The sequence below is a fragment of the Petaurus breviceps genome, unplaced genomic scaffold, assembly GCF_028583685.1.
Source record: "Petaurus breviceps papuanus isolate PSGF00001 unplaced genomic scaffold, PetGlider_PUasm1.0 188, whole genome shotgun sequence".
Lineage (NCBI taxonomy): Eukaryota > Metazoa > Chordata > Mammalia > Diprotodontia > Petauridae > Petaurus > Petaurus breviceps.
In genome coordinates, this window is record NW_027185804.1 from 39,073,970 (window position 1) to 39,088,460 (window position 14,491).

Consider the following 14,491-nt stretch of genomic DNA (forward strand, 5'->3'; position numbering starts at 1 on the left):
AAAAAAAAAAAAAAGTCTGCCTATTATGTATGATGAACCTTTCATAAACTTAGCTTTTCTTTGACTGAGAGAAGACGAGTCAAATTCATTCTGCAGGACCTGGCATGTTGCTATTTTGGGGTCTCAAGCACCCCTAACCCTATACCTTAACATAAAGTCCTTCAATCTTCTCCTACTCAGCCATCAGACCCCCATAGTGTTCATGAGATGAAAATTTCTAAAGCTGACTCTAGCTCTCAACCCATGCCCTTGGGCTTGCTGTTTTTTGATTCTGCAGTCAATCTGGAGGTGTTTGCATGTCATTCAGGTTCAGTCTTTCCTGGGATTTTTACAAATTGTCTTAGGAGGACAATTGCTTTACCCCATGTTTATTTCTGCTACTGATGGAGTTTAGGCCCTGGCAACTCCCTAGAATCTTTCCACTTGATGAGGCATTTGCCTGAGACCATAAGCCTTTCATTATCACTAGCCCCTAATTTCTGTTACTCTTAACCTAGACTAGCCCTCCATTGTCCAGCTACTTCCCACCCTTGATTTTATCAAAATGTCTATATCCAAATCTGTTACACTTAAACTAGTTTACCCTCCATTGTCTGTCATCTCCAGGTAGTCTTCAGCTATTTCCCATCTTTAATCTCCTTTCTGGAGTCTGACCTCAGTCAGGTCAAGATCCTCCTTAGTCTTCTCCTCAAGACGATCCCCAAACCCCTCTTCTAGACAACCTGAGATCCATTCCACAGTCTTTCTGTATAGAAGATCCATTTTGCCTCCATGAACGTGCTGAGATTCAATCTAGCCCAGATTCACTCTATGTCAGATTGTTCTGGCCTGCTTATCTAATACAAGCATCATGAATACTTAGGCTCCTTAAGAGTCTACCCATCATGGCCAATCTTTGATAAACTCCTTGTGTGGGATACGGATACCCTAACCCAAACTGACTACTCAGAGACCTCTCAAAGTGAAGGTAGAAAGTTTTATTAGAATCTCTCGAGAAGTGGGTGGTCCATTCTGTGGGACAGTACCAAGAGAGGGGAGGCTTAGGTACAGAAGCAGAAACTGCGTTAAATAAGCAAGGATTACCCACCCCTCCCAAACATTAACCTAATTATTACTAATGAGGCTCTAATTTTGTTAGATAACATACATAATACCTGAGGTCCACTACTAAAGCACAGTAACAACCTCAGAATACTGAACCCCCTTCAGTCCAACTTAGATGAGTCCTTATCTGGGCCTGAGTGTCCCAAGGCCACAGTCTGCTTTCTGATTGGTCAAATCCACCTGCTGCTGCCAGCTCCTTTTATTCTACATTATTTCATTTTTAGTATTATCTAGGAGTTCTCTGGGAACTGGGAACTCAAACTTCTTCCCAAGGCTACTGTCTGGTATGTTTAATCATCAGTCTTGTTTCAGCAATTCTTGCAGTTCTATAGAAACTTAACCCTTTGCTACCTCTCACACTACCATTCCTTTCCACAAAATAAAAACACCTCTAATTGGGGAAACTTACTGCAAGTTATCCCTCACACTACTAAATAAACTTTGTTTTAATTTTGTTGAGAGAAGACTTGAGTCAAATTCATTCAGCAGTACCAGGTGTGTTGGTATTTGGGGTCTTGAGCACCCCTAAACCCTAAACTTCAACACAGCTCTTTTTATCTTGTGGAGAAAATTTAGAGAACTGAAAGTTTCTGGACACATTTCTGCCATCTTCCTGGGATTCATTCTTAATCCCATACACTGTTATCCCCTCTTACATTCATAAGACAGGAGGTGAAAAATATTGACCATGCAGTTTAAAGGAAATAAAGTAGCAGAACATATGATAGCACAGTATTTGAGGGTCCATGAAATGGATTCTCAAAATTTAACATATAAAGTGAAGCAAAATGTAGTTTCATATTCACCATGTTATAAAAGTACATGTGCGCACACACACACACGAAAAAAATAAAATGGAAATACTTTCCTTCAATCTGTGTTTAGAGTCCATCTGTTCTCTCCCTGGGTATGAATTGAATTTTTCATCATGGGTCCTTTGAATTGTCTTGGGTGTCTGTCTTGATCAGAGTTGCTGTCTTTCATAATTCATTGTCACTATATTGCTACCTCTATGTATGATGTTTCTTTGGTTCTCTTCATTTCAATTTGTATCAGTTCATATATGTCTTCTGAAATGGTCCTGAAAACTTATTGCTTGTCATTTCTCAGAGAAAAATAGTATCCCATCATAATCAGATGCCACCATTTGTTCTTCTATGCCCCAATGGAAAGACATTCACAGGTTCCATTTCTTTGCCATCATAAACAGAGCTGCTATTAATATATTTTTTGTGTTTGTGTGTGTAAATAAGTTCTTTCCTTTGACTTCTTTGGGATATAGAATTAGTAGGGGCATTGCTGAATCAACAGTTTTATATGGTTTCATAGCCCTTTGGATATAGTTCCAAATAGTTTGCCAGAATAATTGCACCAGAATGCTTGGAGTTTACAACTCTAACAACAGTGTATTAGTGTCTTAGTTTTTCTATATCCCCTCTAGTATTTGTCATTTTTCTTTCCTGTCAAGTTAACCATTCTGAATGGTTTGAGATAGTGTCTCAGTTACTGTTAGCTTCATTTCTCTAATTAGAGAATGGTTATTTTTTTCAATAAATTTTCATACCTCCCTACATAATTAAGAAATAATGGCTTTATCAGAGAAACTCATTGTAAAAAAGAAACCCCCACTTTCATGGTTTCCTCCTAATTTTGGCTGCATTCGTTTTATTTGTGCAAAACATTTTTTTAATTTCATGAAATCAAAATTATATACTTAACATTTTCAACCTCTTTTAATTCCCTAGTGATTTTCCTCTTATAATAATTTCCTATTTATCCTATTTAAAGTGTGCTTTGCATATATATTTATTTGCATGTTCTCCACTTAACCCACTTGATTGTAAGCTTCTTAAAGGCAGACACTGTGTTGCCTCTTTTTTGTCAAAAGAACTTAGAATGAGAGAGGGGGTGTAAAGAAATGAAAGAGAGAGAAGGAGAGAGAGAGATAGAGAAAAAAACAGAGAGGAAGGCAAGGAATAAGGTTGTTTGGATGCCATCTCTTCTAACAGAGCTATTAGTTGTTTCTTTTAATCTCTTTTCCCCCCCTTTTCATTTATTAATGCTTAATTGATTCACTGAGAATGCCAGCCTGATAGCTGTTATAAAGAAGAGTCTACATGGCAGGGATATTATCCCTGCAGCTAGAATCATGAGAGTTTAACTTTGAACAAATCTATGTACACATAATAAAAGCAGTAATTTCATGAGTTCATTGCAGCAAATAGAACACTATATAAATTTTATTAGTAAGAAAAGATTTAGTTTGCCTTTTTTTTAGTAGACAAAGTTGTTAGGAGCCCTAGACTATAGGAACTGGAGTCCTCACATCTCAGTGCTCAGAGATTGCTATTTCTTTTCCTCCCAAAGTCTGTAAATGCTTCATTTCCTCTCTCCTGTTTTCAAGCAGACAGAAAAAAAGTTTCTCTCCCCGTAGTCCAGTTACTACTTTAGAAATTCTAATTAATCACTTTTAATTGTTGATCCCTATTTTTTGCCTGAGCCAAAGGGTTATTGTTTCTTCAGACACATCCCAGATTCCTTTAATTGACTTTATTTTCTACATGACAGGGTAATTACAGCTCTTGGGGGAGATGAACTCAGTAAAGGCTGTCCCTATAAATCCAGCCCTGGCCATCCTCCCAAAACACATAAATACACACATGCACAGACACATACACACATGTTCACACACTTACACCCAACTCCAGTCACTGCTTTGGCAGCACAGCTCAGACTGGTGAGTAACTTTGCCTTGACCACAGAGATTCCTAGATCCCTAGAAATGTCTTCTTAGAAAATGGAATAATTTCTCTCAGTTCTTGGGATACAGAAGGGACCTGGTAGAAGAAACCTCAATAGATATTATTCTGTCCTTAAAATGCATGAAGTTATTGTTATGGGTACTTGTCTAGTGTTTCTGCCTCTGACCCTCCCTATTATGGTGCCCAATTAGGCTAAAGAAATCCAAGTAGGTACATTCAGAGGGTTATGATTCAGATGCTTGGAAATTCTGCATTGTAACAACCCTGGGAGAAAACTGGGTCCCGATTATTCTCTTTCTGAGTAGATCAGGGGTGGGAGCTGTAAATATTGAGTCTGAGTTCAACCTAAGGAACAGTAGAAGGTTCTGATGTTTGATTCAGGTTCAATGTGTTAGAAATGTCACTGTGCACTGTCCAACAACCTCACTATGCAAGCTCAGAGTCTTGACTGACTTGTAGCATTGACAGAGCACTACAGGCCTTAGACCGCTGGCTGCGGTTCTCACTGGCTTCAGGCCCTGTAGAGTGAGCCTGTCTCCTGCTTCCCCACTCAGGCTGCAGGGCTTTGAAAGAATGTGAATGACAGGCTGGGAATTCCTGTGGAGTTGTTAAAGCAAATGCTCCACAGTCTAATTTCTGTCCCTGTGCTCATATAGACTCAGAGATTCAGAGCAGAGAAGTCAGAATAGTTCATCTAAAGCCATCATTTTATAGGTAAGAGAACTGAGACCCAGAGAGAGTCAAGTGACTTTTTTAGCATCGTAGAAGCTCATGTTTGATGGGGACTATTTGAATCTAAGTGCTCGCTGACTCCCATGGCAGCCCTAGATCTACTGCCTTATTCTGCTGCCCAGATGGCATACTATGTCTATTTGATTCCAATGTAGCTTTGATTGGGAAACTGAAGACATTTTCAATCCAGAGTCTTTGACTCTTCATTCCCATCTCCGACATCACTTCCTTTGTCTTTGTCTTTACTTGTTTCCAAGATCTTTACTGCTGCCCTTCTTATTATAGTCATGAATTGTAGGATTTTTTGACTTCCTATGATTTAAAAATTATTTTTTAATAAATTAGGGAAAGCCAGCTTTCTACCTTTATACTTGAAATGCCATGGATGTCTATGAATCATGGTGAAATGGGAAAGATGCACAGGACATTGGTTTAGATTCTGACTCAGCTGGTGACCCTGTGCTGTCTTGAGGAGAGCGATTCATTTTTGGTAGGTTTCTGGTTCCAGATTTTAAGAGTAATAATACTAACAGTATTGACAAAGAGGCCATTAATCCAATTATAGATTGAGAATCCCTCCAGTAGTAGTTTAGTATTGACACAACTATTGATAGAGAGGACTGACTCTATGCCCACCCATTCCTCAGGTTCTTTGGAGAATTATGGAGTCTGATACTAAGCAATTCATGTCAGCCAGGAAGTCTCTAGTGCAAAGTAATGAATCAGGGGATATGTAGGGTGGGAGGAGCTGACATCAGGCTGAATTTTAAGTGAGCTTTTCTTGATGTCAGGCATGTTATTCTTTGTACTGTGCCACCTTGCTGCCTACATTATGCCAACATTTTAAATAGGAATATCAAAATATTTTAAGAAAATATTTGTAGAAAATAAACATAAAAATGGAAAATATATGAAACTGAGAGAAATTATTATTAGATAACCAATTATTGGGGATATCTAAGGCTTCCCCCCCCTTTTTTGTATGTCCTCATTCAAAATCCAGTCTTTCAAGGAGATTGCTGACCTTGTCCCAAAATTTATCCCCCTCAGACCATCTATTCTAGGTGGAGTTATTCTCCCAGCCAATTAGACAAATTTCAGGAAGAAAATGTAATCTGGTTTAATTCTGGCTCATTGTGTTTCATTCAGGCAGGTTTGGATGGAGGTAGATCCTGTCTAGATTGCCTGAGGCTACGGGGTGGACTAGGAATAAGAGTGACATAATTGATCAAAGTCACATCCCCCAAATCCTCACTAGAATAAGCATATCTTTCATTATAATATTCATTTTTCTCATTAATTGATAACCACACAGTGTTGATTGCTATCTGTCCAGGAGACAACTCTTCCAAGAAAAAGCAGAAGCAGGCCAACATGATTCATCTTTGGTTTATGAGAAACAGTCAGATGACTCTCCTATTATTAATTACTCATTAGCTATAATTTCAAAAAATGATTACCAAGAAATTATGTCTCAAACATTTTTATATGTCACAAAACATTTTATTTGGAAAATATTAATGTAAATAGAGAAAAATTTAACAAAATAAGAATGCTGAAAGAAAACTGTGAGAAACAGACCATTAGGACTTCTATCAATTCATCAGGCTTAAATATGTTTCTCTCCTTTTCCAAATAATGCTGACTTTGGGGGAAATAGAAAAAAAATTCTCCACATAAGAGCCATTGGATTTGACTCTCTTCTCTAAAATTCCCCCAAATGTCTGTTCACTTATCACAAAATTTGAAACTGAATTTTATAGTTTGATTTCTTCATTGAAACTGTAATCACCCAAAGGAAATGTAGAATGCCTGGATGTCAAGGACCTTTTATCATATTTCCTATATAGCTTCACTGAAGCTTTCTCTTTCTAAGACTAGTCATTTTAATTCCTTGAAATAGACATATTACAAAACTTTTTTTCTCTCTAAGCACTTTATAATCACCATGTTCAGTCTCTAGATTATCTCTAAAATATCAGTGGCCTCCTTAAAAGGAAGCCTATGAATGAAGACTTGAATGCATGAACACATAGATAGAGAAAATAAAGTAATAGTGCAGACATTTTTTTTACTGTCCAAAGATAAGAATACTTGCACCATCCACCTCAAAGAAATAAATGTTAAAAAAAACTATCATATATATCCAGGATAAGTAAGGTTAACTGAATGTCTTATTGGTGAGGAGTATATGGAATCCATTAGTTCAATCACAGAAAACTTTTTCTTCCTTCCCAGGTCGTGTTAGATGACTACCATTTTTTCTATCCAAGGCAATAAGGAATGTATTCTTTTTTTTTTTTTAAAGCAATAGGGGTTAAGTAACTTGCTCAAGGTTACATGGCCAGTTATTTCTGGGTGTGGTGCTAAGTATCTGAGCCCGGATTTAATCCCCAGGTCATCCCGACACTGGAGCCGGTGCTCTTACTCACTGAGCCACCTGGCCACCCCTAAGCAATTGGGGTTAAGTAACTTGCTCAAGGTTGCAAAGCCAGTTATTTTTGTGTGGGTGCCGAGTATCTGAGGCCAGAACCGATTCCAGGTCTCCTAACACTGGGGCCAGGGCACCTACTCTCTGTACCACCTGGCTGCCCCAGGAATGTGTTCTTATGATGATTTGCTGTGCATCATCTACATTCTTCAAATTATAATTGGAATTTTGGGGAACAGTTTACTATTTTACCTTTATGGTTCTAATACAATTGCTGGGCAAAGGAAAAGGTCCATTGGCTTGATTTTCATTAATTTGGTCTTTTCCAACATTTTAATGATTCTCATAAGGGGAGTTCCATTCACAATCCAGGTTTGCCTCCAGAAAGTTTTCCTGGGTGACATTGGTTGTAAAATCATAATGTATCTACAAAGAGTTTCCCGGGGTATTTCCCTTTGTAATACCTGCCTCATGAGTTTCTTCCAAGCCATCACTATCACTTCCTGCAGTTCCAAATGGGCAGAGCTCAAAATCAGAGCTCCACAATATATTTTTCCATCCTGTGTCTTCATATGGATTCTCAATCTATCAATAGATGTTGTTGTGCCCCTACATGTGACTGGTCCTAGGAACAGCACAGATAGTGCATTGAACAATTATCTAGGCTATTGCTCCATAAGCAGGCATGCCATGACTACTTTGAAACTTGCAATTTGGAAATCACTTTATGATGCAGTGTTTGTGGGCTTCATGGCCATTATCAGTGGCTACATGGTGCTTGTTTTGTACAGACATCACCGGCAAGTCCAACACCTTCATGACCACAGCCTCACCCCTGGTGCCTCCCCAGAGACCAGAGCTACCAAAGTCATCCTGTTTCTTGTGAGCATCTTTGTATTCTTTTATTCTCTCAGTTCCATTTTTCTTATTGTAATGGATAAGTCAAAAAATACAAGCCGATGCATGATATATATGTCTGGTTTTTTAACCTTATGTTACCCAACTCTCAGTCCTTTTGTTTTAATCAGTGGTGACTCCAAGATATGGAGTTGTTGTGATACTCTCAAAAGTATGAAAAAATCTTATCCACACCTATCAAGGTATCAAAACATACTCCTAAAACCAGGGGGTCTTGGAATTTTAATGAAAAAAAAACACCACTTAATTTTCAGTTAGTCCAAAACAATTATTCCATAGATGAATAAATAAATGTTTACTCTGCTTTCATAAAGGTAACTGCCTTTATGCATGGTCCATTCTGTCTAGAGCAACAGCACATTTAGAGGACAATAGAAAAGAAGGGAATTTCCCCTGAAGGTTGGTAACAATTCCAAACTATGGTGCTGAGAGGCATGGTTTCTCAGAAGTGAATCCTCCTCAAAAGGGTTAATAATTTTTGTATTATTAAAACACAATATATTCCCTAACCAACGCAACCTGAACTGTGCACTCCTGTAAAAATTCCCATCTCTTTGTTGGTGGGGAAGATTCATGTAAATAGATTGTGCCCCTTGAAGAGCAATGAATGGGATAGAGGGCTGGAGGGTGGGGCTTACATTAGGGTACAAAAGGACCTTGCTTTCTGGAATCAATTTGTACTTCCCTAGCTGGCACCATTAGAGTGACCAGGGCAGATACCGTTTCTCATGAGAAAGCAATAAACTCATTTCTGCTTTCAGGTATATAAGTCTCTGTATTGATTTTTTTGGTAGTGGTCTCTGTCCCACACAGTCCCATCCTTCATTGAAGAAAGGTCACCAAGTTCGTTCCACTTATATTATTGTTGAAAGAACCAATGGAGGTCTCTCTCCCTTCCCCTTCCAAGTCACAGTAACAGAGAGGAGGCCACTGAGAAGATGCAGCCTTGGAACTAAAACATGTTCCTCCTGTGGGTCCAACCCCTTCTAGCCTGCACTGCAGCCTCAGTCACTGGGTGCCTGATGTGGGTCCTGCACTGCAACATCAGGGAGAAGGGTCCAAGTGGCACATCTTTGTCAAGACACCAAGAAACTTACCCAGATAACAACCTCAGGAGAGAATGCTAATCGCTAATGCACTCATTCAGCACCCTTTTTCCCATAAGCCCCCACATTATGGTATGGCACACAGGCTGATCAATTAGTTTGTGCTTTAGGATCTACTTAGCAATATCCTTGCTCCTGCTTCTGTCTCTTTCACAGCATCCTGACCCTATCTTCAGCCCAGAATTTTGTAGTAATAAGGTGTAGAACTCAACTGTGTCCATTCACTTCCAGAAGATTGAAAGGGATAATAAGGCAGAATATGACAATGTAGCAGAGAACTTAAGAATAAAGGGGCAGGATTCCATTGTGTGGAGGGGGCTACATCAACCCACAATTAAAAGCAATTGGCATCCAGCTAGGTCAGAACAATCTCTGTAAAGTTACCTGGAGCAAGGACTGGGGTTGGTGTTAGGTGAATTCTACAATGTTGAGGGGGGTATAAAACACCTGTAAGGTTTAAACGTTGTTGCATCTGCCATAAACTGGGAGTTAGAAAACCAACAATAAAGAAATATAAAGGAAAGGAAAATATGACAATGCCAAAGAAAATACCAAATGGCATTTGAAAAATTGAAAATATGGCAATGCTAAAGGGAAGAAAATTGCAAAGAGCTCAAAACACAAGCAAATAAATCAAAAAGAAAAAAAATATATATTTAAAATGGAAGGGAAGATGGTCACAGAGATATCTAAACAAATACACATAATTCTATATATTTTAAGATAAAGGAAATTCAACAAACTGCCATTTAGAACCCTATGTATTCCCAATAGAAATAGAGCAGGATGTTCCAAGAAAGAAACAAGAATTCTGAGAAAATTTGAAAGCAAACAAATACCTCATAAAGAAGAAATTTGAAGGATAGACAAACTTGAATCTGCTCTGGTAGATTGAGGAAGCCAATGAGAAAGAGGTTTGTGGAAGGAAAAATGAACAATTTTGATTGCATAAAACTTAAGTTTATGCACAAGTAAAAACCCATTCAGCTAAAATTAGAAAAGAGAAAGGGACTTGGGCAGGGGAAGAATCTCTGCAAGTATTTGATTAAGGATCTAATTTCTAAAATATATAAGGAAATTTATTAAATTTTTAATAATGAGCCATACTCCAATTGATCAATGTTCCAAGGATATGAATAGATAGAACTGTGATTTAGTCCTACCATTCCTGGAAACAATTTGGAACTATGCACTAAGTCCTTTTAAACTGTGCATATTCTTTGTCCCAATGGTACCACTGTAGGATATATACCAAAAGAGATCAAAGAAAGAGGGAAAAGACCTATTGCTGGCAGCTCTTTTAGTGGTGGTGAAGAATTAAAGAGGGGGTCCCCATCAATTGGGGAATGTCTGAACAAGTTATGGCCAATGAATTTAATAGGATACTGTTGCACTGTAAGAATTGATGAAAGAGTTGTCAGAGAAACCTGAGAACACTTGTATGAACTGAAATCCCGCCTTCTACACTTAATAGCTGTGTGACCTGGGGTGAGACCTTTAACCCTATTTTCCTCAGTTTCCTCATCTGTAAAATGAATTAGAGAAGGAAATGACAAACTTCTTCAGTATCTTTGCTAAGAAGACCCCAAATGGGGTCATGAAGAGTTAGACATGATTGAAACAACTGAACAGCAACCACAATCCACTACAAGCACTCAAGTTAACAAAGGTAATGACAATATGACACATTTTATTTGAGGAAAGCATTGGATTCTCTACAGAAGAAAAAATAAAAGAAATGCTTTTTTAAAAAATAAAATTTTAATAGTAAAACCAAATATTCCTATATGTTTTTGTAGAAAAAAATGGGAAGTAGATAACATCTCTAATTTTTAAAGCATTTGGAGAAAGTTACCCCAATTCTCAGTAGAATTAATTGGGCACCTAGGATCTGAAAGGCAATGTAATGGTGCAGATCTTAATAAAACCTGATTTATGATAATAAGAAGCTAATCTTCTGGTTATTAGTGGGTAAAAAATAAATAAGTGAACATTGAGATATCATTTTCATTCTTAAAATGTGCCCAGGACTGACCACAATTATAAAGATGGCATCTGTTCAAAATTGAGAACAGTAAGACAATCACTTCCCTCATTTTGAGAACTAGACCTTCTCTACTAGAGCCCAATGTAACATTAGCTTTTTCTTGGATCATCTTGAGTTTTAAGTTCACTAAATGTACAGCCATTTGTCCTACTCCTGTCTTGCCATGGCTCCCTCATCTTGTATTTAGGAAGTCAATTTATTCAAAGACAAGAGAGTTATCTTATCCCTCCTGAATAATTTTTTTAAAGCAATTGGGCTTAAGTAACTTGTTTAAGGTTACATGGCCAGTTATTTTGTGTGGGTGTTAAGTATCTCAGGCTGGAACTGATCCTGGGTCTCCTGATTCAGGGGCCAGCACTCTTACTCATTGTGCCACTTGGCCACCCCTATTTTTTTTTTATAATTTTTTTTGCCTTTTTTTGGAGGGCAACTGGGGTTAAGTAACTTGCCCAAGGTTACATGGCTAGTGTGTGTGTGTAGGTGTGTGTGGGTGTTAAGTGTCTGAGCCCGGAACCAAACTCAGATCCTCCTGGCTCCAGGCTGGTGCTTTACTCACTGCACCACCTAGCCACCCCCCTTAATAATTTTTTGATTTGGTCCAGTTGTCTATTTCTTCTTGGTCTCTATACTCCAGTGAATTAGTAGTAACTTTTAGTTTGGTCTCATTTATGTAATTCATTACTCTGTCGTACCAATCTTATCTTGTTTCTAGGAATGCCTTACATGCATCATTCTTTCTATATAAAAAAAAATTCCATTACACTTATGTGATAACAATAGTCAAGTTTAATGTAATTAATTAAGGATTCCAAAGCAGATTACATATATGACTTCAATCAGTGCTCATAACAATCCTTTGAGGGAGGTGTTATCATGAGTTTCATTTTCCAGATAAAGAAAATAACACTGAGAGTAAAGTAACTTGTCCAAGATAATATAACTTGAAAGTTGGGTGGGCAGTTTGGAAAGCTGGGAATTCACATTCAGATTTTTTGGATTCAAAGTCCAAAACCCTATACATGTATGTGCATGCACACACACACAATTACACTGAAACATAGATGAGCAAAAATGGAGGCACTGGTGTTGGATTATGTTTATGTCTATTATCTCTCCTCTGAGCTTCAATATTACATCATCAATGATCTTTTTTAAACTGGTTTTTTTTGTGACTGTGCATCCATATGTTGCATAGGTATGAAATCCAGCAGGCATTCATAAGCTTGATCTCAATATGGAGTTGTACAAAATGTGACCTTTTTCCATTTTCCAATCCCTTTTCATTTGTGCCCTCTTCTGGTATTCCACTGCTAGAGACTCCTCATGACTATTGCTGACGTTAGTGAAATATTTGACCAGGTTTTGTCTTCTTATAGCTCTGAAGTCTGTAAGACAAATGACTCACCTGCCTTAGTCAAGCTTGTTAGGTTTTTCATAATTTTGGCATTTTCCCAACTCCGCACAATTAATTAACTCCAATACATTTTCACATCTCCTTGTTACCAATGTGACATCTCTATTCACACATCCACTCTTGTCCAGGCAATCATTTACTCTCTCCTAGATTTATTTTCTAACTGTTTCAAGGAAGTAGAATATTTGAACAAAATGTTCTAAAAGTAAATATAAAGGATTGAATTCATAAATAGCTCAATTTGCTAAATTATATATAATCCCAAAGAGGGAGGTATATCCTTTTGGATATGCTTAGATTCACTAGAATCTTTGAAATGTAAATACAAAAAGCAAGAGAAACTTCAGAAAGAAAATTGGTTTGAGTTAGTGGAAAGGTTATTGTTGTTCAAACTTCAGTTTTGAAGAGGACCAATGACATGGTGAGATGATGTCTTGACTTTCTTGTGAATAGGATTTAGAAAGGCTGAGTTGCATATTCATCAGCCACAATCTTTCTTACAGTCATTGAATTACAGCAGGAAGACAAAAACTCTACATGGCTGGTAATGGCCTGGGATGCTGTGGATGTCATAAATATGTGACTAGACTCTGAGCATTTCAGAGTACCTGCTTCAGTCAACTTTATGGCTATCAGAACAAATTGTTTTCATTTGCATGTTACACTGGAGGAAGTTTTCACGTGTTTGGAGTAGTCATCCCCTGAAGATTGATGGGTTTGAGGCCTTGATCTACCCTCAGCCTGTCTGCCTAGAAGACCTTTCTAGGCTGTGGCTTTTGGACATTCTATATTCTCTTGGAACAACCAATGAGAGTTGGTTGATAGGTAGAAGCTAGAAGTTAGACGAACTATCCTGAAAAGAGATCAGCAAGGTCTCGTACCACACTTCTTAATCCTTTTCATATTGATGAATTTGAGGCTCTTACATTTGGATAAGAGGAGTAAAATTAAATATCTGTTTTGATTTCCTTTATCTTCAGGTATCAAAGAGGGTATTAAGAATGACACACATAGGAAATATGTAAGGGTTTAGTGTTTTTTGCTGGTATTTTGATCATTTTTTAAATTTGAAGTTGATAAACATAATATATAGGGGGTAAGTAATAAAGAGGGTAAGAAATAAGAAAGAAGAAGAGAAAGCTTAATTTTGTTTTATCATAGCTAGGTAGTGTCACAAGATGGATATACAAAAAGAAGGCACTAGTGGGGGAGAGTAGATATCTCATTAAAGACATCCTTGCATGAACCATACAAAGGAGGAACGAACCTATAAGTAATTTGAATTCAACATAAGAACATAAAGGATATCATGAGATAAAATGGATGGTAGACATGGATAGAACTAGACAAACTCAAAACGAACTTGAATTTTAGAGAGAAGAACAGGGAGAAAGTGGGGAAATAATATAAATGATTTTTATTTAAGAATATGCTCAAATAAATTCATTATGATGAATATTAATGGGAGGACCTCCGTCATAAAATGAGAGTGGCAATTCAGTGATACACTGGATAGAACCCCTGGTCTGGAATGAAGAAGAACTGAATTAAAATCTGACCTCAAACACAATAAAGTATGTGTCCCCAAGCAAGTCACTTAACTATTTTTGTCTCAGTTTCTTCATCTGTGACATAGGGATAATAGGAGCACGTATCTTCCAGGATGGTTGTGAGGATCAAATGAACTAATATTGTAAATTATTTAGCACAGTGCCTGACAGAGAGTAATAAATGCTATATAAATGTTAGCTATGATGATTATGTGATGATGATAAAAATAAGCAAAATAAAGTCTCTGAAGTTGCTATGTAACTATATTAACCTCAAAAGGGTTCCATAGAAGATCCATCTGGGGCCAGAAAGGCAAGTAAAATTGGGAACAGCTAATTTTAATCCAAACAAACTTCAGCTTAAGACAATATTCAAGAACAAAGAACAACAACCAACCCACCAGCTCTGTGACTCTGGACAAGTCAC

The 14,491-nt window shown here is 37.6% G+C and overlaps 1 protein-coding gene across 1 annotated transcript; it reads left to right on the top strand.

Annotated features, from left to right (window-relative positions):
* The first annotated feature begins 7,197 nt into the window (after positions 1–7,197).
* On the top strand, positions 7,198–8,205 carry LOC138163308 (vomeronasal type-1 receptor 4-like). The gene has a single exon (XM_069090847.1). The coding sequence runs from the start codon at positions 7,198–7,200 to the stop codon at positions 8,203–8,205; it is 1,008 nt and encodes a 335-aa protein (XP_068946948.1).
* Positions 8,206–14,491: the final 6,286 nt, after the last annotated feature.

What these genes read in the sequence shown, in the direction of transcription:
- LOC138163308 (XM_069090847.1), top strand. Translation starts at nt 7,198, where the DNA reads ATGTGTTCTTATGATGATTTGCTGTGCATCATCTACATTCTTCAAATT.